Genomic DNA, 25,785 nt, shown 5'->3' on the forward strand with positions numbered 1-25,785 from the left:
TGACATTTTCTTTTAACTTTAAAATCTAAAATAAGTGACAGATTGTGGTTGCTAAATTGCACCACTAAAAAGCAAATTTTACATGCTGGCTTTTTATTCGATTAATTTCTCTACATTTAATAAATTCAACTGTATTTTTTATTAAGCTATATATTCAAGGTAGAAATTCTTAGTCCAAGCCATACTCATAGATTGAAAAGTGCCAAGCGAGATGTGTAGCATTTTGTATATTGTTAAATTAGAGACAGTCGCTAAACAGACGAACAGCAGCTCAGACCACAGAGAGATCATTAGCTCAGGATTACGTAACGTGATCTTAACAGAGTATTATTTTGCAAGCTCTATAAATCCAAGTTACCAACAAAAACTGTTCAAGCTGTCAATTTGTTGAACAGGTAGCAGAGTATTAGGTCAATATCTCAGCTTAGTCTCGATTCTTCATTCAGCTGCTGGATGTTTCACAGGTCTGGCGTACATCAGCTGTTATCATGTCTTAATAAGGCGGCAAGAAGTTTCGATGTGGCGGAGCAACAACGGCGTGGCAATGCCCGGCCGCACGCGAATGCACACCTCGTCTGTTGGATTGGAGAGCCTCGAACGCTGTCAGCAGCAGATTAAGTTTCTGTGGCAGGCAGAGTGCAACCCTGAAGCATCCGTGCAGATAGTTGGAGTGCTGTGAACACCGTGAGGCCCTGAAACACTCCAGAGGTTATAGGATTTCTCCAACATTAGTCATAATAGAAGTTGGACAACAAAACATCAGATACTCGATCTCCCCACGTGAGTAAAAACTGTGGAAAGTGGGCAGACTTTTTCAGAACTGCAATCTTTAATGCAATCAAACACATAGAAAACACAGTTAGGAACTAAGGATCGATCATTTGAATGTCGGTCAATGTTATCAACAATTAGAAATGGACAAAGGATTTAACAAGCACAGGAACCTCTTATCCCCCCAGCGGTCCTGGTGGTCCCAGTGAAATCCAAAACTGGACCCCACAATCCCTGCACGTGGTCATGCTTTGTGCTGCCAAAAATAGCTGACCGCTGTCACACCCCAAGTGCACCACTTTGTACGCTGATATGTTTGGACACGTTTTACTGGAAGAGTATCCTTAAAGGCGTGTAAAAAGGGATTGACAAAAGAGAAACCCCTTGACCAGAGACGTGTGTCCTTTAAGATGTGGTCATTGCCAGAGGTCTCAAAATATAAACTGTCAAGTGAAGCTCAACGTCTCCGGTCCAAGACACTCGAGAGAGGGAGAATTAACGCGACCGTTTCTGGAAACAATCAAGTCTTCACAATGTTTTGGCCGTGTTACAGGAGGATGAAGAATGCAAAGTTTTATCTAGTGTAGTAAAAAGACAGCGTGGGAGCATCACGTCTTCAGAGAACCAGCCTGTCCTCGCCTCCTTCCTGAATGACCTGACCAATAGAAACCTGGTTCTGAGCCTTTATGAAGCACTGCCTCTTGCACTCCATCAGCTGCTCCAGGTCCCGCCACATCTTCATCTGCTCCATGTTGGCGCTGTGGTTCTCCCTCACGACCTTCTGCTCCTCACGCAACTTCTGAAATACAAAGACACAAGCACAAAAATAAATAAATAAAAGGCATAAAGTGATGCAAATTTAAGGCTTTAAAACCGGTGAGTAGATATTTTTTTCAACAGTATATCATATCCAACATATCTTCACACACCTAATTAAACCTTAATAAAGTGTTCTATAATACAACTTTGTTTTTTTATTGATGTTTTAATGAGAATATGGCTCCAGTGTATCATTTGTCTTCTTTTTCTCCAAAGGTATAAGTGTTTGTTTAAAAAAAATCCACAAATAGATTTTCTCAATTGTAGGTTTGGTCCTTGCACCTTGATTTAAAGAACACCAACTAAAGTAGAGCTGGTCGATATGGCTTAAAAAATAAAATCTCAGATTTTTATTTCATACCAAATCCGATTTTATTTGATTTTTTTTCACTTTCTTTTCTAAAAAAAAATTACAAATGACAGAAAATATTTTCAAAAAGTGGCTTTTGTTCCATTCCCTTCGTCTGTGAGTCGTATGACAGATTTTTAGTGACAAGCTACAATAATTTTCGCTTTATTACAAGAATATGCTCATGATATTAGCAGAATAAAGACAGTTTCATCAGAAAAATGTCCTAAAATTATAAGAGAAAGTTATTTTGATGAGAAAATAAAGAGCTTGTGGAGTTATCAGGATATAATATGACCAAATCATTGCATGTGGTTTTCTTCAAAATGAAGTCATAAATAAATGGCTTCAGAGTCCTGCAATCTGATGCAGATGTATTAGAAGAAGAAGCATTTGCTTATCTGTAAGATGGATCTCAAAGGCTAATTTTACAAGATCCTCAGCAGTTTTCATTTTAATTTTGTGTTATTTGTTGTGTTGCAGTTATCGTAAAATTACTACTTTATTCTTGTTATATTATAACTTTGTTCTCATAACTAAAAAAAACAATCATAGCATTGGCGCTAATATTCTATTGTAGTGTTGACCTGAATTCATAGAAGCTGTAAAACACGCTTGTTAAACAAGATGGCCGCCCTGGACGGGCTGATGTCACTCTGAACTATGGAAACCCAAAGAGTGCAGTAATGGAAAAAAAATCCAGATTTTTCAAAAGGTAAATCTTCAAAAATTCTATTAATTGATATAAAATAAAAGGTAAAATTCTAAACATGAAAATATCTGTAGCCTGAATCTGTAAGACTCCGGCTGTGTGAGCTTCCCGTAAACCTTCGTTTCCAATCTGTCAGCCTTCAGTCTGTTTTTGGCAGAATAAGGGAACATTTCCAAGTACAGATCCTCTGCTTCATCTTAGTCAGCGTTTAGTTCGTCTCCTCTCACCTTGCCAAGTAATTCCTGTTCTGCAATGTTCTTCATGTACACTTCCCTGCAACAAAGTAGGAAAAAAAACCGGATGGGGTGAAAAAAGTAACTTTTCACCTGGTGATTTTTTGTTTAGAAAAGGTGTGGCACGTCAGCTTATCTTTATTCTGAAAGGTGTGGTAATCTGACTTTCTTCTGTACAGTCAGTAGGAAGTGTCAGCAGATTAATGCTTATGTAATGAGAGTCTTAGGTAAAGAAAAACGGCGAGCAGCTGGCAGGCCAAGACCCACAGGCTCACCTGATGGTCTTCTTCTTCTCCTGTGGATCAGATGACACATAGGCCTTCATCTCTTCAGCAGCGCGCTGAATTTGCATCTCAATGATCTGCAGATGACAGAGATGCAAAGATCACCATTTTAATTGTGGTGTTTGGTAACCAAACACCCACCACCACAGGTCTCTTGGAAAATGTTCCCGCTGTAGATGGAACAATAACATTTTAATGGGGCAGTATTGTCTATTTTCCAGGCCGTTCTATAGCACAATCAAGTAACTATGTTAACTTCAGTTGTTATAAAAATGCTGTATATACCAAATACGACTTAAAAGAATTTTGATTTTGTAATTTAACACCTTAAAATTGGGTCTCTGTCTCTTTAAAAACTCCTGCTCTTTCTGAAACTCCACCTTCAGGAAGTCAGCACAACATGGCTCCTGTATTAACCCTTTAACAGCATTTTACCAGAGTTTCACTGAGACGCTGGTAAACCAGCTCAGCTGGTGTTTGCTAATTGCTGCTGGCTAGTCTGGAGGAGCTGAGTGGGAGAGTCATGGGGGAGGGCTGCCCTGAAACTGCAGGTCCGAGGAGGAGCTTTGTTCTTGAAGGCGGAGCTAGGTTCACCCAGGTGTTTTGCACAACTAATAGTTGCCATGGAGATTAAAGAATGCTCAAACATGCATGATAGAATCAAATCAACACTCCAGGTATGTTCATGATGAACGAGTAACATTATACCATGATATAAAGCTAAAACAAATATTGATTTTACATAATAAAAATCTTTTAAATCTTTCTATATTTGTTTAAGGAATAACAAATTTAGTGTGGCAAACAGGTGCTTTTCTTCAGCAATAAACAATTATTTAGCAAAATCACTGGCCTCTGACATAGAGTTGATGTAATGGTATCGGTTTTCTTTCTGGGCCATCTCCTCCCTCAGCGCTTTCACCTCCTGTGATTTGACAAATGAGGACAATTTTCATCATAAGCAAAAAGGTCGGAAAACATTTAATACTCTCATCAGCCATAAGAAGCATGAAAAACAAAAAAGAACTAAAATGAACTTTACTTGTTCCAGTTTGGATCTGTTGCTCTCCAAACCAGCAGCACAACTTTCATACTGGGCCTTCCTCTCCTCATACTCCTGATTCAGCTCCTGATGTGAACGCATTCCCATGGATTGGGCAAAAGAAAAGAAGGAATAAAAACCAAAACAAAACATTACCAACAAGTAAATAGCAGGAAAACCAAGAAGCGCAGAAGCGCAGGATAATGTCTCAGCTGGTATTTTAGCGGTTTCATGTCCAACAGGCTTGAACTAAATCTATTTCTGTCTTCCTGTATTAGCAGACGTTAGCCATTAAGATGAAAGAGCAATTCTGGGAACACATGTAGGAAAATCTAATCCTCTACTCCCGCTCAGCAATGTCAGGGGCTGGGGAGGCTTTCCCATTGTGTATGTTATTCAAGGACTATGTAAATCGTCCCTAATGGACTTTATTCAAGATAACACACATTATGAGTTAAACCCCAATTTGTTTGCATGGAACGACGTTAAAATCCCTGCATTTGTTTTTACGTTAATGACAGATTTTGCTCCGAGACATTCCAGTGCACACTAAGAGCGTTAAGTGAAAAATCCTGATGTGTTATGGTTCTGGTATCTTGGTGGGATGAAATTATTACGTCCCATTCATATCCTGTTAGTCACCCAGGGGAGCTGTCAGCGACAGCCTGTTTTAGTTGAAGCTTTTTGTCGGAATCCGTTGCATATAAAGGAGTGACCGAATGGTTACGGCGGCAGAGCCTCGAGGTTTTGCTGACACTCACCGCTCGCCGCTGTCTCAGTGACCTCAGCTCTTTAATAATTGGTGCGAGAGCGGATTTCTTCTCCACAATCATCGAGTTCAACTTCTTCACCTGAAAACCACGTGGCAACAACGCAGACTGCATTACAGCAGGGAAAAAGTGACAAATCTCAAAGTAAGACATCTTAAAAAATAGGCAAGGAGAGAAGGGGGGGGGGGGGGGGGGGGGGAGCATAACTCAAATTGAAGGCCTTTTAAGACCCTTTAAAGACCGTTATGAATGACATTTAATTCCTGTAACACGACAGAAACGTGCAAAAGAAAATTGCACAACTTATGTAGTAGTAGTCCAAGCTATTTAGCACAGAATGAGCGTAGCATCGTACGGATTGGCAGCTGAAGTGAGCCAGTGGCGAAAGCGAACTACATCCAGCCAACTATCAATAAATTTACACTTAACCATAAATGCAAAAAAAACTAGCTAGTAAGGGTATATTAGCAGCTGGTTAGCAGTAGCTTTTACTGCCTCAAGTCACAGAACGCAGTGTGCAGCTCACACGCTTGCCTGACAGAAAAGTAAACTACATAAAATATTCTAAATTAAATAGTCCTGCCATGACGAAAATGTAAGACCTGTGATTGACGTATTTAAGGTTAACTTACATTTTTCACATGAATTTAAGACATTTCAAAGCCTCAATTTTAGCCTGAATTTAAGACTTTTTAACGCTGTGCAGACGCCCTGTAGTCGCAAAGCCACGCACTGCCAAATCAACATGTAAAAGGAGGATAATATGTTAATATGTTCAAAATGTTCATTTGTAACCGTCCAAAGAACAAACTTCATAGTTAGATTGTTTTGTTAGCATAGCTACAATCTGATGCTGTGAGTTTCATCTTTGAGTTTGAGCTCTGTTTGTTCACAAATACATCTCAGTAAATTGTAATGATAAATGATTGCTGTTGAGGTTGTATAATGAAACTCTCATAAATCTCTTAGATTTCTCTGAATCTACATTGAAATGCTGTTAGTGGTGCTGAAGGAAGAGAAGCCCCTAAATCAAACTCTTCCAGAAATAATTAGTGAAATGCTCAGTGCAGCAAAGACATTTTCAGTCGACTTATGTTAATAATAATTAAAAAAATGTTTTAAAAAGAAAAACAAGCAACAAAAGATTACTTTAAATCTGAATCAGTCAGGGTTCTGAATTAATTCGGACTCACTTTAAGAACCAAACACTTCTTCATAACTAAAGAAACTGCTGCTGAAGGTAAGTCCCGTTTCAATTGAAATAGGATTCTAAGTCAGTGTAGAAGCTTTTAATTGTCGATGTCTGTATCCAATGTGAGAAAAACTCCCGTGGTCTACATAAAAGTTGCCGTCTAGCTTGTTGTGACAAGTCCAAACGTGCCATGAGTCATGACACGCTTACACAGTGAGCCAGCATGCACCTCTACACCACAGCTCAGAAACTGAAGCAGCCAAATATCCAGTTGTTCAATTTGTTAGGTCAACGTGTGTTACTCGCATGGTACCAATCCTATCTGCGCGGTAAAAAAAAAGAGAAGGAAAAATATAAAAAGAGTGACGATGATGATGTTGGCTCCAGTCTAGCAGGTTAGAACCGTAGTAATAAAGTGAAACTGCTTATTGTGAGCAAAGCCCTCAGGCAGTACTAGTACCTTTTGAAAATGTTCCTTTCACAATTTTAATCCTGCACAACTTTGTATCACATGATACAACTTCACTATGTTAACATAACATAGTGTAGTTGAGAAAATGTGAACAAGTTCAAAGGGTATGAATACCTTTGTAACTGTGAGTAGGAGAATAAAAGAGGGTTGAAATAAACAATCACCCACATTTACTTCCCCTTTATGTTAGCTATATCGTCTGTTTTAGTCTGGAGAAATGGCAGCCAGGACTCAAAGCTCAAACCTACACGCTAATGATTTTGTTGCACCTCTGATTATCAACAGTAACTGTATCAGACTTTAAATGTATACGCTGTCCTTAAATTATGATAAAGTATTTGTTTTGAATGAGTTTTGATATCAATAAGGCCAAAATGTGAGCTTTTGTGTCTAATGTAATTTAAAATTCCGTTATTTGGTTTAGGGAGGATGTTCTGGGAGTTTATGTGGAAATGTCTCCATTTTAATAAGACAGCCGAGGGTCACTCAAGAGTCCTTTGACAACATTAATGACTTTTTTTCTTCACCAAAGAGTGGAATCTGTACTGTAAAAAGAAACAAAACAAAAAAACCCCCCATCATTCTCCAAATAAATAGAGAAGTCTGAGAAGCTGGCAGTCTCCGTTGGTGTCCTCTCTTGTTTTGAGCTATAGTGAGCCAACTGGTTCCCACCGGTGAGCACTAGGCATACTCACCATTTCAGACATGTCATCCAGAGTGCGGCCCTTCTTCTCGTCTAGGTCGCTCTTGATGGCGGAGACCCTCTCCAGCTCCTCCTGAGTGTCGCTGTATCCAGAGATGCCCTTCTGGGCCTCCACGGTTTGCTGCGACACACAGAGTAGGGTAGCATTTTTAAAAAGGTCCTAATAAAATGACTCATATCCTGTATTGTACACAAACGCAGAAGGAACAGTCAGGAAAAGTGTCGCAACAAACAATAACAGATGGAATAATAGATTATTCTATCGATGATTCTGACCATTTACCGGATTTGAAAGAATGACACATTCTGCAGATTTTTCATTCAACCACTTAAGCCTTTTTATACAATATTAGAAGCAAGTTAAAAAATGCAAATAAACAAATAATTTAATTCATCTTATAAATAAGAAAATAAACATTGTATAAGCTAAAAAGCAATAGCGTAGCATTCCTTAAATATTGATCATTCGTAGCTAAGGATGCTTTGTAGCTAAAAAAATAATTTTAACATCTTTTTACAGAATTTGAACAGAGTGAAGCTAAAACTTTGTCACTTGAGGAGATCTGGGTAGAACATATCTACAGACAAGAAAAGATTTTTTTCTCTTAAATGTAAAATGTGTTTATATTTTGTACAGTTTTGCTTAATTACTGATTTGACTCTGTTGTTCTTTTAGCAAGTGGCCTTTTATTGAGTCTGTATGTCCCAGTTACAATTAATTGATTACAAAATTAGTTGACAATAATTTCAATAATCGATTAATCATGACTAATCGTGACTAATCTGATTAATCGTTTCAGCCCTATGCAACTTCAATACTGAAAAACTAAAATATAGTTTTTTTAAATACAAAAGTTAAAACCTATTTTTTTATAAAGGAAGAACACCATAATCAAGGGCAATAGAAGGTCATCTGTTACTTAATGTGGTGTCTAATTAAAAAAAGGCTGTGGAATGCAACAAGAATCCAGCTGAGGAAAAAAAAGAAAAAGAAAAGCTAGCCCCTGTAAAGAAGAGGACGTGTTGCCAGCCTGCCATGTGATCAGAAGGGAAAATTTGCTTTAACAAATCCTAATGTGGGATGCAGACAGAGGAGGAGCAGCAGATGCAGCTGTCAGAAATAGCACCTTGGCCTGCGTCAGACAGGCCGTCAACGAGTCAGGTAATCTGACCGCGCGAAGGTGTGAAGCCATTTCCACGAAGCTTCTGTCACTTCACTGTAAAAACAAGCTGTGAATGGAGAGAAAACTGCGCATTTGGAGAAGCACACGGTCTGAATAATGCAAGGCAGAGGGATTGGTTGAGAAGGCTTTTCTGATCTAAAGGATCAAGGAAAGCAGTAGGGAGGACGCCATCTGGCTCTTTAGCATTTTGGCTAATTCAGCTGGTCAAACAAAGCAACAGTTCAAGGTTAGCGTTCAGTACAGAGTCAAAAACAATGAACACATCAAGAGAAATTTATAAGAGAGAATCCAATAGTTTCTAATGAATTACAGATTTTTCCAACGTGTGGGCCATTTCTAAAAGACAAAATATAGTTACTTATACTCCTTTCTCCTCTTCACATTCACATTCTTTATGAAGGCCGTTCTAGAATAAGTTTGGCCACCAGTGAGGATGAAACAATCAATTGGATAAATTGTGATTAATCAATTATTGAAATAATCATCAGCTAATTTAGTAATCCATTAATCGTTAACTGGAGTATATAAAATGAAAAAAAGTCATCTGCTGAAAGAACAACATACTCAGAAGCCAAAACTGCACAAAAAGTACAAAACCCTTAGTCTGGAAATTGGCTCTACCGAAAACTCCTCAAGTGACAAGATTCAAATTCTGTGAAAAAAAAAATACATAAAAATGCGGTTATTAAATGGTTAATCTAAAAAATAATCAACAGATCAGCCCTACATTATTGATTCTAAGTTAGGCAGGAAGGCCTGAGTTTTTCACATGTTGATGTTAGTATATATTTTAGCTGCAGATGCATTTTTTCTCTACAAATGATCAAGCATTCACTGAAAGAATGCGTGTTATTGTATTGTAGGCAACAAATGTTTATTTTCTTACATAAAATAAAGTCATTTAATTATTTGTTTGTTTACATCTTTTGATGGCATTCTCATGTACAAAAAGCCTTAGGTAGTTAAATGTTAAAATCTGTAGAATGTGCCAATTCTTTCAAATCCGAGAAATCGATTAATCGTCAAAACAACCAATAGGGTAATGGATGACCACAGTAATCGTTAGCTGCAGCCGGAGTTACCAGTTTCTGCTGGACGGCGTCGTGTCTCTGTCTGAGTATCTCCTCTGTCCGTTGGAGGACTCCATATTCTGCTCTCAGCTCAGCAATTTCCTGCCTCTTCTTCTTGTAGGTTGTTCCTTTGCTGCGCAATTTTGCCACTAAGCGTTTCAGCTAAACAAAAAAACAAACGCAAAAAATAAATAAAAGAAAAAATCTTAATAATTGTCTTAATGCAATGCAGTACATCAACAACATTTCAAACATTTCAAAACTGTAGAAGAAAAGTACACTTTAAGCAACAACAAATATTGCAGAAGGTTAAATTGTCTCAGAAATTATTGCAATAACTGATAATTTTGTCATTTTGACAACATTTTCAACTAATATTAATAATAACAACAGTAATAATAATAGCATATTAATGCAAGAACACCCAGTCATGGATAAACACATAAACATTTTATTTCGGAAGAATATTTAACACTGGAACTGGAAAAACAACCAAAACAACAATAATTCAAACGGATTATGAAGTCTCTGCAACTAAAATTGCATTTCAAAATATATTAGGGGCCAATGATTGATCAACTGGAAATTATCGAGCTCATTTTAATTTATTGTGCGGTTAATTAATTTATTGATTATTGTGACAGGCCCAACTGTGACCCTGTAAAACAATGAATATGGCAACAATACCAAAAACATCCACAGTTTGTATGGAAAATACAGGATGAAGTTGACAACAGCTGAGATAGTGAAAGGCCTCAGGAGGAACTGATGCGGGGAGCGAAGGGATTAGAGAACTACAGAGGGGCAGTGGGAGCGAAGGGGATCCGTGTCACGATCCGGAAGTTTACGGTCGGCCGAGGACGGCAAAAAATCTCCATCAAACAAAACAACTTGTTTGGAGTGGATATCCGGTCAATCTCCATGCCGCAGTCTGCCTGGACGCGCTGAAACTCCTCCACAATGAAGAGCAGCTATAAATGACCACAGACACGGGAGAACAGCCCCAGAAATCACAGAATGTGCTTTGGGTCCCGCGGGCATCCATGAAGCCAGAACTGTGTGTGTGTGTGTGTGTGTGTGTGTGTGTGTGTAGGAGGAATGGCCGGCTGCGTGCAGTTGTGCATGCACATTTTTTCTTTTGCGTATTTTGGGACGTCAAGGGCAGACGCGGGCGGTTAGAGGAGTTAACGCGGCAGACTAATCCAGCATGGCGTCCGCACGACATGGTGTCCCCAAACGCAACAACTGCTGTGAAACCGGACTGCAGCTCAGCCGGTGGTCGTAACTCGGACATGCGGCTCATTCACACCCACGGTGTCCCGTGAAAACACTCACAGGAACGTCTACGCATGCACGCATGTCTCCTGCAGCTTTGCTCTTTTTTGTTTTTTCTTTTTTTGGGCTATTCTTTGTAAAATAGCTCAAGGTCAGTCACTTCTGCTGAACAGCTGCGAATGTCCTGCCACAGATTCTCTGTCGGCATTAGGTCAGGACTTTGACTGGACCTTTGATCTAGGGTTGGGGAAAAAAATCAATAACAATATGTGTCTTGATAGACACGTGATCAATATCAACACATAATACGTCCGAAAGAATGTTTAATCATTTCACTGAACTCCGAACCCCAACCGCACAGCATCCAGGAGGACGTAGGCAGAGGAAAGGGTTTAGCCGCAACTTCTCACAGCGAGCCACACAGGTGGCATCAACTAAATAACTCACTCTGGTTACCTAGCAACAACCTGTGTGTACAACACTCTGTACACACAGCTGAACCTTGTTAACTAATTAGGTGAATGGTAACAGTTATCGGAGTTAAGGGGCTAAATACAAATGCACACCACACCTTTCAGATATTTATTTGTATCAATTTTGTACTACTGTGCAAAATTGTCCCTTTACATCAGATTAAAGGGGTGGTGTTATGCGTTTTCCAGACATATATTGTCGTTTCACAGCACAATCAAGTAACTATGTTAACCACAGTTGTTACAAAAATGGTTTAAATATCAAATGTGATTTAAAAGAAATTCAAATTCATAATTTAACTCCTTGAAACTGGGCCTCTGTCTCTTTATAAAGCTCTGCTTTGAAAAACTCATCACAACATGGCTCCTCTGTAAACCATTAAACAATGTTTTTTTTACCAGCTTTGCACTGTGAAGTAGCTCATATGAAGATCTCAGCATGCGCAGTTCCAACAGGTGTTTGCTAATTGCTGCTGTCCAGTCAGAAGGAATCAAGGCAAGATCGCAAGTATATTTTTGATGAGGGAATAACTTTGTAACATGATGTAAAACAAAAAAAAAATGTATTTCACATAATACTGCCTCTTTAAAGAGAAAAAGTTAAGTGTGTGTTTGTAAAGTCAGAAGAGTGTGAAGAAGGCTTTAGCAAACCACTCCACTAATACAGAATAGTATATTTTTGATCAGATTGCCTACCTTTCAGGTTCTCCACTTTACTATAAAAAACATTGTGACACAGATTTAAACAGCTGACGATGCATCTGATTTGAGACTAGCTTCCTGTTACCGGCCAAACATCGCCAAACAGATGCAGCGTTGGCCCTCAGAGGGTCCATGCAGTTGGCTGGAGGAATGCGATGGCACACAGTCGTCAGAATGGAAAATACCTCTGATAAAGTGATCATCTCCCCTACAGCTGATGGCCCAAAATGACACAGCAGTCTGATAAGCAGAATCTGACCAAACATTTTCCACTAACTTCATTCATGCAACGCTTCCAAGGACATCTTTGTCTCTACAAACAGCTTCCACTTGTAGTTCAAGTTAGTTTTAGTCTGTCCATTTCAGTCTACTGACTAAAATATGAACGTGTGTCCTTGCAAAAGTTAGCTGACTTTTTAAAGCTGCAGGAAGTAACTTTTATGGAAACAATATTTTTCACATATTAGTTGTGAAAAAGGTTATTCACATATTACTCCTCTGCTTTCTCCCAGCGCTAAGTAGAAACAACCAATCAGAGCCAGGAGGCGGGTCTCAACGCTACCAATCACAATCTGTGGCCAGGGGCGCGGTAGAAGGGGAAAAAGTTAGGACAATTCCAAAGGCCCCTGACCGACAGGGGGCCACCATAAATTATTATTATTTTCTTCATAGAAATAAAAAAGATGGGGCCCTGTCAATTACAAATTTAATGATATCATGTTTTGTAAATTGTTTTTCAAAGTAAAAAGTAAACGTTACCACCCCCAGACCAAAAAGCACATCCTTATTTGTACTGAACCCCCCTGGATCTGCATGAAATGGTTCGTTCCTGCTTAGCGCGTGACCGTGACGGTGCTCAGCAACAGTTAGAACAAAACAAGAACAACTGAAGTTACTATGCTGCTAAGAAAAAATATAAAGTCAGGTTTTCAAAGAGAGAGAGAGAAAAAAGACAAGAGTGTCAATTTAGAGCCCAGTTTTTCTCCAAGCATAACCAGCATAACCCAGTGAACAAGGTGAGCTACATTGTGTTCAGTGACGAGCTAGTTAGCTTCATTCCAGGCAGTGATAGGGTTTTCTCTCACTTTGCCCTTTTTACAATTACACAACAAAAATATATTTATTACTGACAGAAATTCAAATAATCTTTATAAAATAATTTTTAAAAAGCCTCCTGTCTGGACTGAAGCCAGTCCTGACAGTCAGATATCTATTCCCACATAGATCTCTATATATACGTCGCACTTGTCTATACGCCAAACTTTCGGGAATTTTTGTGACTTTTTCATTTAGCTTTTTCATAAGCTAAATATGATTGTGCGGTGAGTAAAAATTATTTTTACAGACTTTTAAACAATTAAATTCAGTAAACAGCCAAGTATGAAACAGCCAGTTGAAGCCAATGGACCTTACCAAGCTCCGCCCACAACCGACCCACATGACTGCAAGTCTCACAAACAAAGCCTCGCAGCTCGTTGTTTGTATGTAAACATGACTGGATTAGTGCATCATTTCTACCGGATTTTCACAATATATCAGCTACTAAATGGACAGAGGAACTAACAAGTTAATGTCATCATCTGGGAGGAGGTTACTGGTTTCTCAGTCACAAGCTGGTTGCAAACCTGAGGCCAGCAGGTGTCAGTCAGTTATGGTAGATCTGAAGTTTGGTTTGATGACGTCAATATGAGAAGCTACAGACTGATGGGAGGAACCAAAGAGCTCTGGAAAGGTAAAGGCAAATCTTCTGAAGTTGGGATATAATTAATTTAATTTCACATAATTATCGCGGTAGAAGCCATTTGTTTGTTAAAATTTTATGAAATGTATTTGTTCTATTTGATGTTTGTTGTGAATGACGTAAACTCACAAACAACAAATTAGTCCAACGTTTAGAAACTACAGCGGCTGTAATGAGCCACAGCAAAGGGAAACAAAGGTAAAATAACCCGAACAGGTGATCAACTCAAAACCACTCCTACCTTTTTACTCTCTCTCTCTCTTTGTAGTTTAAGCACACCTGTTACTGTGGCAACCGCCTGCGCCCAGCAAGACGAGCAAAGATTAAGTTAAAAACAAAACATTCAGTCCGTTAAGATATCAAGTTTCCAGGCTTGATATTTATTTCTCGATTATTAATCAGCGCTTCCCTGAACACAGCGATGGTTGATTGACTAGCTGTACTTGGTGCTAATGTGGCTAACACGAGTAACAGTTTAGTCCAAAGCCTTTTCTGCTAAAATAAAATCTTTAGTGTATGTCAGATACAGGCACATTGCATATTGATCTGTTTAGCTAACGTAAGACTGTGTAGCAGACAGGCTTCAAGGTGTAGAAGTTGTATCAGTTCTGCCATTATGCTGTACTTAGCTAACGGGAAGCTAAGTGTGTTTGTGAGACGGCCATGCACGTGAAAAGCGGCTTTTCACTGGCTGATGCCCATTCTACGTGGTCACGTGCGTGACCGTCTCACAAACGCACTTAGCTACATACTGCAGCTTTAAGAAAAAGCTCTACATTTTCTAGACCATCTAATCTCATTTTTTCTGTCACAAGAGGATTTTTTGCTACGTGGTCAACTTTCCCCTCCTCTTCCTGAGCAGAATAAACATGCTCAAAGTCATTTTTCCACTGATATTTCACTGTTTCTATAACTGATGTGCAACAGTAAATGTTTTACTCTTGCTTTCCTCGTAAAGCCAAGTTTTGAAACTCACCTCTGCAGAAATCACAGTTCTCATCCCGCAGCCACGTATGTGTCAAACGCTGCCCCACTAAAAACCATCAGCATCTCTCCACTAACACAGAACCACGTACGGTCAGCTCTTTAACTGTGCGCAAAGACTTTTGGAGATACTTGTCAGGAAAGTTTAAAGGAGACCATGCTAGCAGGCTATGCAACAGGAGGGGTTAGCGAGTACATTGTCAAAATAAAATATAAATAAAGACTAATGTTTCTGTAACCCAGCTCCACTTCACTAGTCAGAGATGACTTGGACAGAAGATTTGTTAGAGTGCAGATAAAGGAAAAAGGCCAACTCTCAGGAAGTTTGTCCAGCACAGTTCCTTGTTCTGGATATTCTCCCTTTTGTGTTCTATTTATGGCTTACATGAGAATGTGGGGGAAGAGTGGGAAAAAAGAAAGGGATAAGTAACGTTTGACAGTGAGCCTGTCTGTGTTTGGATAAGGGCAGAAATAGCCTCTCGAGTTTTCAGTGCTTTACTAATCTTCTTCAACGTACTTTGATAAAGCTGAAAGTGAAATGTCCTTTTCGCCTTTCGGTTTCCGACAGAAACATTCCCAGACGTCCAGCCTGGAAGCATCGATGCAGTTTCGCTGAAACTCGGGAGATGCCCCATCTTTGACTGATTGCGTCACCCTGTGACGGCTGCAACCGACAGAACCGTTTACCTCGTCACCGCGGATGACTACTTCCCCGTTTGAGCCTTGTCCCTGGCTGCTCCTCTGCTTCAGCTCCCTCTCCGCGGCGGCCAGCTCCTCCCTCGCTTCCTGGAGCTCCTCTGCCTTTGACTCCTTCTTTCGAATGATGATAGAGGCCTACGAGAGACACGTTGCATCAGATAAACAAACATAACACGGAGTTTACATGGAGTCAAACAGAGGTTTTTGTTTAGAGACTTTTCAAACTCTGGGTCAATTTGTCCCCAAACAATCCCTGCATCCAAAAAAACCCCCTAAAAATAATGACAAAAATAAATAAAGTTAATTTTTCCATTGGTCTCCTTGGCAGATAAGTAATTCTAAAATAGACTTTTCAGAAATAGATAGAGCCTTCTGATGGTGACGCTGCATTCAAGCCTGTCACTCTCTATTGCTGTTGTCAAAACCACCTTTGGGCAGTTAAATAGGTTGCATGTGGTTGACACAAAAAAAAGGATATGGCTAGCTTGTTTTTTTTTTAACCAAAACATGAGCTACTCAGGAAACATGAGCTCAGTGGAAGTAAACACTGATATGGAAACAATCGAATTCTTGAATTTAAGGGAAAGGACAACCTGTGCAGGTCGAGCTGGGAGTAAACTGACTACAAGTGTTGTTTCTAAGAATAATGTTCATCAGGTAAGAAAACACTTTCTGTAGCTTTAGCTTGACTGGGCTTTCAGAAAACAACTTCTTGTGAGGAAATTAACCATAGATGAACTGGAAGAGTTCATGTGGTGAAACAAATTATATGTTTGGAGTTAAACACTGGCAATTTATGTGGAGAAAAAAACTGAGACCTACACAATCATGTCTATTGAGATCAGAATAACTATACAGGTCAGAGGCTGAGCAGAAATTGCAATATTGGAACCTGAATGTTAATAACATATAAGTTTTATTAAATATAGTCTCTGTCGTACATTATGTTTTCCTGTTGTGAAAGGAGACTGGCACATAGCGCTTTTAAATCCTTATGAAGGAAACCAGTTTGTTATGTCTCCAAGCTAACAAGAAACATACAAATCAAGCAAAACTGATTCATATTGGTTGATGAAGGGGCAAAATTTACTGTATTGGATATTTTCATCCAGTAACGCTGAACTGACCATGACTGGAGGGAAAACAGGCCTACAATACAAGCTAGCTATAGCATAACACTACAGGTATAGCATAACACATAAGCTCTAACACTAAAAGAATAGATTAAAGGCACGCTATAGGAAATGAATTTGTTGTGCTGTAACTGAAAAGAATATATTTAATTTTGAAATGATCTGATAGTCGTCACAACACTGAAAACAAAAAGAAACAATGAAATAAACATTATTAGAAATTTTACTAATAACACTGGTCAACAGCCAAAAAATTGTCTGTTTTTTTTTTCCAACTGTTTTACAGTCATTTTGATGAGCTGAATTCAACAATCCCATTGGTTTTACTCAATCAGGTCAACTTTCTGAACTATGGAGCAACATGAGCATCAAAACTCATGACTTGGTCTCACATCTGGATCGGTTTCCTGAGAATCTGGATCAATGCGTGACGAGGAGGAGGAGAGACTCCATCAGGACAGAAAAGAGACATAATGTTCACTTCACATGGACTTACCCTGATCAGTGTTTATTATTCAATTTATAGAAATCCAAGTTTGTAACATTTAATTAATACACTCTGTTAGAAAACAAGTTTATTTTAAATCCTAAAACCTTTTTTGGGTGAGAAATATTAGTTTAGTCCAAAAATCAGATTTCTCTAAATCAAATTAGAATAAAAACCTGACCTGGTTGAGAAAATTGGATGTCATTTTTGATTCAGTGGTGCAAAAATAGTCCTAATTCAATTAGTCCTGGGTTACAAAAAAATATTCTTTGTATAATATATGAAAAATTTTGAAAGCATATGAATGACTGATATTTGTCGGGAAGAGAACCTTTACAGATGGGATGTTTTATAACATTTAACTGTAAAATAACAATCCACTGGAACAAAATAGGCCAAAAATAAAAGACATCTAAAAAAATGCACCTGTTGCCTATAGAGGGTCAGTTTGTCGTCCATGGGGTCATTTCTCATCATCTTCTTCTCAATCAGCTGGTTTATCTGAGAGTCGACTTCTTTAATCTGTGACAGTGAGCGTTAAAGAAAGTTGAGCATTGACTACATCCGCACGTTGAAGCCTCAAAGCCATCAGACATCACATGCAGGTGCAGACCTTGCCCTCCATGTCCTGGAGGTCAGCCTGGCCCATCGCAGGCTCTGACGACACCTTCTGCATGTACTGCACTGTGCGCCGCAGGCCCTCCAGCTCTTTGGGGAGTTTTTCGGTGACCATGTAGGAGTTGATCTTTATTTCTTCCTCAAGTCGCTTCATCAAGCCTGAAAGACAGAGGTTTGATTTTTAACACTTTAGAGCCTTCACGGCATTTGGTTATTCGAAAAATAAGAGGGCTGCAACAAAACGACTATTTTAGTTATTGAATAATCGTTAGAATAATCAAAAGATTAATCGAACATTAAAATAATTGTTCAGCTCTACATTATTTTTGGGATATTAATATAATTTGTAATTCTTATACAGTATTAGAAATACAATACAATACTTTGCTTATTCTTTTGTAACACTGCGTTCAAATAAAGTCAAACTCAACTCAGCATTAAAAGATGTGAATAAATAGTTAATTTCCCTTTTAAATGAAGAATATAAACATGTTATTGCCTAAAATTACATTCCTTTAGTGAACACTTGATCATTTGTAGCATGGGATGCATCTGAAACTAAAACAAATAACTACTATCAACATGTGTAAAACTCAAGCCTTTCAGCTTGATTTAACATCAGCACAGGGTACAGCTAACCCATATTTTGGATTAGGGTTGGGGTCAAAGGGCGCTCAACAGGAGTTTTTGTTTTTACTGAATTTGGACCACATGAAGCTAAAGCTATGTTGCGAGAAGAGCTTTGGGTTTTTTTCATTTACAGAGAAAAGTTTTTCTAAATCAAATGCAAAATGTATAATTTTATTGGTACAATTGTGGTTTAATTATTGCTCTGAGTATATTGCTCTTTCAGCCATTTATGAGCCCGCATATTCCAGTTAACGATTAATCAATTACTAAATTCATTGACAAATGTTTCGTCAATGACAATTGTTTGCAAGGATACACATGCAGGACTAATGCTAAGCTATTTTAACAAAGCAGCCTGATCTCCATCTGCAGAGCGAAGGTCAGTTTAGAAACTGAATGTGTAAATCTCTCCCGCCGCTTAAAAAGGCCAGAAAAAGTCAACATAGTAGCCAAATAGGATATATTATAGCACATCAAATTTCAAAATTATCAGAGGATGAATGCATATGTTAGGTTAGAGATTCTGCGACAGACTGTCCAGGGTGTACCCCGCCAGTCGCCCGAAATGTTCGCTGGAGATAGGCACCAGCAGCCCTCCTGACCCCACTAGAGATAAGGGTGTTAGAAAATGGATGGATGGATGTAGTTGAGAGATACCCGTCTGTCCTCATACACCCCGCCCAGCTCCCAGAGACGGCGGGATCACAGGGCTACTCACTCTCTGGGTGGGCGTCCGCCGCTGCTTGACGCAGGTCCTTCAACTGTTGCTGTAACCTCAGGAGTCTCTGCTCGGCCTGAAACAGCTGATCACACAAAAACAATGAGCAATAGCAACAGGTAGGACGCTGCTGAATGAACTGAATGCATTTTCCCCTTTCAAATTCCAATTAAATCAGTCCACTGCGAAGGCAAAACACAGCAGGCTCTCAGATAAACGATATTTTAAATATTATGACTTGCATATAAATCTACTGCAAAAGAGAAGTGAGCATGATTGGACCTCTATGATGGGACTATTATAGTTTATTTTACTTTAAGGGGAATATGTCATGTTTTGGAGCCAGATAACCTAAATATCTTCAGAGAATGAAACGTAAATAAATCTTGGCTTTTCCGCTGGTTTCTGAAGCATATATGTAATTTGTAAACAAATTTTTCTGAAGCAAAAAAAAAAAAATTATTCCCACCCATTCAAACAGGAAGGATACAGATAACAATGTTAATGTTTTATCTGGAAATGCAATCTAAGTATAGATTGGATTAATGTGCGGCTGCTCATTAGACACCCAGTGGAAGTGAACACAAGGACAGACTTTTTCTTGCTTAATATTTTTACTGTTTAAATCACAAAGAAACTGTGGTTGCTGTTTATGAGGACATTTTATCTGGTACGAATTTGATTTTGTTGTTTGTTCTTTGCGTCAAATTGTGAAGAGAACTTTGACTGCAGGGACCCTATTACAAAGGATTCTGATGCTTTCAGAAAATGGTCAGAAACTGCAACATCTAACCTGAAAGTTGGCGGCATTAAATATTGTTGAACTGGAGTCGTTTTCACACCTGCGGACCACAGAGTGCTTTTAAACCCCTAAGTAGAGTGACAGTTTGTTAAGTCTCCGAGATACCGTGTTCCGTCACCTTTTTTTAGTTACATTTATGAAGGGCGTCTCCAGGACACCACTTACTTAAAAAGAAAAGTGAGATTTATATCACTAAACTGCAAGCACTTTATTGATATCAGCTGAGGGTCTTGTGGAATAAACAGGGGAGAAAATAGCAAAAAATAACATTTGCGATAATACAAGTATCAACTTTGATTTGATTTACTACCAAAAACTGAAATTGATCATGACAGTGACAAATCAAAATTCCTGTCATGACATTTTTCAAAAGAAATGATAAACAATGCACCTCTAACCTCTATAAGGTGTCCACTAAAAAAGGGAGCAGTTCCTTTATACTTGTCACATATAAGCTTAAAAATGTCCTAAATGTACATACATACCTAAAAACGCATTAAAGACACGTGTAGATTTAAGAAGCGGATTAGAAGTGAATTTTTGGCTTAAAGAGAAGTTAAATTAAAAATAAGCAAATTCACTGCTAATAAATTCTCTCTCTCTCTTAACTGAAAGTAACTGATATAAGTTGCTCGGTTTGTAAAACTTGTAAACCTCTGGAATGGACATAGTTTCCGATAATTTAATCTTAAATTAGGCACATTTGTGGTATGTATTATGTTCTTTTAGAGTACAACTACTGAAATAAACTCTATGCTGCACATCTGTGTTGTCCTTTGCAGATACATTTAAAGTGTAGATAAACTTAAAGTGATCTAAAGGCTTCACCTGATTCTTCTGCTCTTGCTTCTGATGAGTGAGTGACTCCTCTCTCTCCTTCTCCACTCGCAGCTGCCTGGCCTGCTCCAACATTCGCTGATGGTTGGACACCGACTCCACCTAGAGGGAGCAGCAAGTTATCGAGGCGACGATGTTCATGACGCAAGTCGGCACCTCTGTCAGAGTCAGGTTTCGCCTTCTGGCAAGAGTCCATAAGTGAGACCCGTTAATTCAACACCTGGTTACTTCTCAGATGTGTTGAAGCAGCTGAGCAGCTTGTCAGAAGCCTCTTGAGTCCAATATGGAAGCTGATAATATACTATGTCTGAGGCGATGTTTTCATTCAGCAATTAATCTAAAGCCTTCCAGACTTTACTAAAGCAAACAGTCTGCCTTACCCTCCTCTTCACCCTCTCCACACGTTTAAGGAGTTGATCTTTTTCTTCCTCCATGGCATTAATATCCTGTTGTAACAGAAAAAAAAAATCATGTCAGTGAATCTACTGAAGCAACCATGAGGTGAATTGATGTCACTGATTCACAGTCTGTTTAAAAGTGTGGACACGAGTTGAACTTTTTTGTATTTTATGTTACAACAGCAAACGTCTATGCGGTAAAACGTTGCTTTACGAAATACCGACTTAGTGGTACTAAACGCAAATTCAAGCCACACATTTTGGATTTTTATCTCCAAAGCATTTAAAAGACAGTGTACCTTTTCCCTTCTATTCCATAATTATGTAGGGCTAAAACGATTAATCAGATTAATCGTGATGAATTGATGATTGAAATAATTATCAACCAATTTAGTAATATATTAATTGTTACCTGGAGTATACAAACTAAAAAAAAAGCCATTTGCTTGAAGAACAACACACTCAGAGCAGTAATCAAGCCCAAAACTGTACAAATATTTTGAATTCAAGATAAAAGAAGCTTCATCTGTAAACATATTCAACCCAAAACTCCTCAAGTGGCACAGATTTAGATTCACCTGGTTCAAAAATATATATATATATATTAGCACCTTTTGCAATCCAGTGATTAAATGGTGAATCCAAAAATGAATCAACAGCTAGCCCTGCACTGTTTTAATTCTAAGTCAAGCAGAAACGGCTGAGTTCTCAAATGTTGATATTAGAAGTATTTTTTTCCTGGTCCAGATGCATCCTTCACTACAAATGATCAAGTGTTCCCTCGAGGAATGCTGCGTTGTTACATTTTAGTCTGTAAAATGTTATGTTTTTTGTTAAAAAAAAAAATTTCATTAATTCTTCAGAAATTTATCTTTTAATGCTTTTCTAATAATGCATAAAAACAAGACTTACATTAAAAAATCTGCATAACGTGCCATTTTTCTCCGCTTAATTGATGAATCGTCAGAATAATCAACAGAGTAATCGATTACTAAAATAATTGTTAGTCCCAACCTTATATTTATATGCACTACTTTTTAGTGGGGACATCACATGAGATCCCAACAAAATACATTGACGATTGGGATTGTCGTGTGTCAAAGTTCAACTGGTGTTAATACTTTACATTTAGCAGATAAAAAAAACACTCTTCTTTAACAATTTTTTTCACACAGCACAGCTTAACATCAAGCGCTATTAACAAACTGTCAACATGATCTTTTTTTATTTTACCCTTCTGATTTCCGCCGTGGAGAAGCCTGAACTCCTCAGATGCTCACGCTCCTTATGGTACGTCTTAAATCCTTCCACCAGCTCTTCATACTGTGAACACAGACTGTTTGCTTTAGAACCTTTTGCGTCTACAAACACAAAAAATGACATGGCGACTGCTGCGTAGCTTCACAACACACCTGATGATAGGTGTCGTTGATGATATCATCCTGCAAAAACTCAGCGGGCACCTCCAGCTTCACCAGAAAACGGGCCAGGTAAACCCTCTTCTTTAGCTCAGGGACTTTCTGCAGTAACCAGTGGAGGATTGGATGAACCACAGGTTTGCTGCCAGTCACCAGACCCTGTCTGAAGCTGCTTCTGTATAAGGAATGGAAAAGCCTTTCTGCATTAAATCAAAGACAAAACATGAAATAATAAAAACTATGGTCCGAATTCTGTCTATTGTAAAGACGCAAATACAAATGTGCTCAATATATACACGAGTGTGTAACTGTAACATGGATTATGAACAACTAAAGGGGACAAATTGCAAAGGCAGACATGATAAAATAAGATTCTTATTATATCACACGCAAGGAAATGAAAATGTAGAATATGGGTTTGGATTTAATTGACAAAAAAAAAAAAAAAGATAAATAAGCACATAAACAACACCTGGTTCCCAATGTTATGGATTACTGAATTATTCGGGCAATAACAAAATTCTCTAATGTAAAATCATCACAGCAATAAGACATGTTGACAGATTGTGATAAACAATAGTTATTCTAACTTGCTAGAATAATTGTTGGAAAACTTCTTTTTGTTTTGTTTTAGTTCAGTTTTTAGAAGGGCTGGACAATAAATCAATAACAGTTTACATCGCAATGTGATCAATATTCCATATTCTATTTATCCTCCTGAGACCCAGCAATACATTTTTGTCCTCTGTGGAGGACATAGGTTTTTTTGTTCATAACTCTGAAACCATACATGCCACTGTGTTAAATCCTGTTGGTCCTTAGAGAGGACATCCTGGGCCTCAAAATGTGTTCATATTTGCCACAAGAGAGTCCCGATGTCCTCTCCAAAGGACATACTGTAATAAATAAGAACATGTTTTGAAACTTTTTCAATTGTAGTGATGTTTTTTCACTCCAAAGAGTCATGTAGTGAAAAAAAAAAAAATTCAAAAACTTTTTTTTTTCTGGGTCTCAGGAATATTCACTGAACTCTGATCCAGAACTGCACTGCATTCTGGCACTGATGCAGGCAGAGGAAAGGTTTTAGCTGCACAACTTCTCACAGCGAACTAAGCAAGGTTGGTGGCATCCACTAATTTTCTCACTCCTTGGTTAGAGAGTGAGAGAACTGAGCAGGTGACTTGCACAGCAGCAGTTTCATGTTGCCTCATAACTGCTTCAGAATAAATGATGTGGAGTAAAAACTGGGGATAAAACAGGAAAGTTCACACCACAAATTTGGCAGTATTTCAGATATTAACACACACACACAAAAATAGTTATCAATATCAACTGATATGAAAGGCTTATATTGCGGTTTGTTTTCAGCCATATTGTCGAGCCGTAGTTTTTTTTTTTATAGTACTATTAACATTTTAAGATAACACCAAATGAAAAAAATATAAAAGTGCCTTGAAAAAGGATTCTCACCCTTGAACAAACATCTAGGTATTTTCTTGGGGTTTTTACATAGTAGACCAATAGAAAATGGTGCTTCATTGGAAGGTGGAAGGAAAATGATACAAGATTTTAATTAAAAATGTGTTGTGTTTTTTATTTAGTCCACTGTGTTAGGACTTTGTAGGACTACTTTTTTTTTGCAATTGCCTAAACATTTTCCCCAGTCTCATGTTCGTCTACGTAAAAGCAAGTCTTTGCACAAATCGAAACTGAAAATGTTGGGCATCTTCACTCGAGTGTAGTCTTTAACAATTTGATTGAATTTAATTAGAGCTATATCAGAGTAAAGCTAGTACTAATATATGCCATAGTTTCCAGATGTTTTTTTGTAAATAAATAAATAAATCTTATCTAAGAACCGCATATTCTTGTATTTACACTTCACAAATTACAAGTTGCAACTTGATTTTAAAAAAGTGTTAAGAAGTTCTAGAGGTATGAATAATTTTCCAAAATGCAAATAATGATTAACGTGGGTGCATTTGATGGATATATGTAACAACACTCACACGTCAGAGAGGTTCCCAGGAGGTTTGTATTTCAGCATCCCCAGCAGCGATGACATCCTCTTCACCGTTTGCTCAGGCATTTCTTCTCGGATATCCATGGCTTGCTACATGAATAATAAGACCAATCAAAGGTGTTAAATATAAACAATTAATTCACAAACGGACACAAACATTACACTGCCCATTTACCTTTGGGTCTATTTCAGCCAGAACATCGTTTAAAATCTGTAGTAGCTGCATAGGCTCTAGAGAATCAAACGTGATGAGGTTAAAGTTCTTCCTGAATGGCTCCATGTTCAGTTGTTGAACGATGAATTTCAGCTGTTCGCTCATAGTTGGAGTTTCGACGTGTGTTTCCTAGTTAGACGAGCTCTTCGTGTTGTGGATTAGCGAGCTAACCAGCTAAAGCTAACGTAAAAAAAAAGCCCCCCTGTCGATAACAAAGTTAGCCTAGCTGGCCTGACCGACACTAAAGATTATTTAAAGGGTTTCTGGTAACGTCGGCACCGACTAACAAATCAGATTTTTTATGTCCTTTTCACGCGTTTCCGAATTGCTAAGTCAATAAAAAAAGAGCAGAAACTGTTGTCATATACTCCATGGATACCGTACAGGCGTCATGACTCGGTTGCTAACAGGAAGTGCCATATTGGTTAGTTCAATAAAATTGGGTTTTCTATTATATCTTTGACTTAATACCATAAGCAAAATGTATTTAAAAACATTCATTATTATTATTATTATTATTATTATTATTATTATTCATTCATTCATTCATTCATTTACAAAATATTTAGCAAGGCACAGACATAGAATATTTCGAATGTATTTTAGTGCTGAAATTTACACTAAACATCAATATGACCCTGAAGTTAACATCGAAGTCGCAGCTACATTTACATCTGACTATCTTTGACCTTCTTAAAACTTGTACTATTAATTCATAGTAAACCCGCTAAGTATTTACCTAAACGTGGTTTGTAATTTCGGAAGCAAAAATTAGGGTAAAAGCTTAAAGCTTTTTCCCCAGGGCCCAGCTTGAATGCTCCAAAATCCAGAAAGCACAAACTTAATAGTGAGTTTGTACTTATTTATACATTTATCTAACTCCCGTTCACTTCTTTTATGACTTTTAGTTTTGTTGTGCTACCCCAAGAGAAAAAGAATCCCCCATTTGTCCACCCCATTGATAACTTTCTGGAGCTCACCTGACTAGACCAATTGAAAGGTTTTTCAGATTCACTGAGCAATGAAATATCC

At 38.2% G+C, this 25,785-nt stretch overlaps 1 protein-coding gene across 1 annotated transcript; it reads right to left on the reverse strand.

The window, feature by feature from the left end:
* Positions 1 to 807: 807 nt before the first annotated feature.
* ift81 (intraflagellar transport 81 homolog) lies at positions 808 to 24,858 on the reverse strand. The gene is made up of 18 exons (XM_028033582.1): positions 24,715 to 24,858; positions 24,526 to 24,629; positions 22,511 to 22,691; positions 22,332 to 22,421; positions 21,081 to 21,146; positions 20,692 to 20,802; positions 19,062 to 19,146; positions 17,709 to 17,872; positions 17,522 to 17,617; positions 15,464 to 15,610; positions 9,614 to 9,763; positions 7,340 to 7,468; positions 4,972 to 5,061; positions 4,211 to 4,297; positions 4,022 to 4,093; positions 3,160 to 3,245; positions 2,879 to 2,924; positions 808 to 1,570 (listed from the first exon to the last, which is right to left on the reverse strand). The coding sequence occupies exons 1-18, from the start codon at positions 24,856 to 24,858 to the stop codon at positions 1,388 to 1,390; spliced, it is 2,031 nt and encodes a 676-aa protein (XP_027889383.1). The 3' UTR covers positions 808 to 1,387.
* Positions 24,859 to 25,785: the final 927 nt, after the last annotated feature.

Source organism: Xiphophorus couchianus, chromosome 12, assembly GCF_001444195.1.
Source record: "Xiphophorus couchianus chromosome 12, X_couchianus-1.0, whole genome shotgun sequence".
In the NCBI taxonomy this organism is placed as follows: domain Eukaryota; kingdom Metazoa; phylum Chordata; class Actinopteri; order Cyprinodontiformes; family Poeciliidae; genus Xiphophorus; species Xiphophorus couchianus.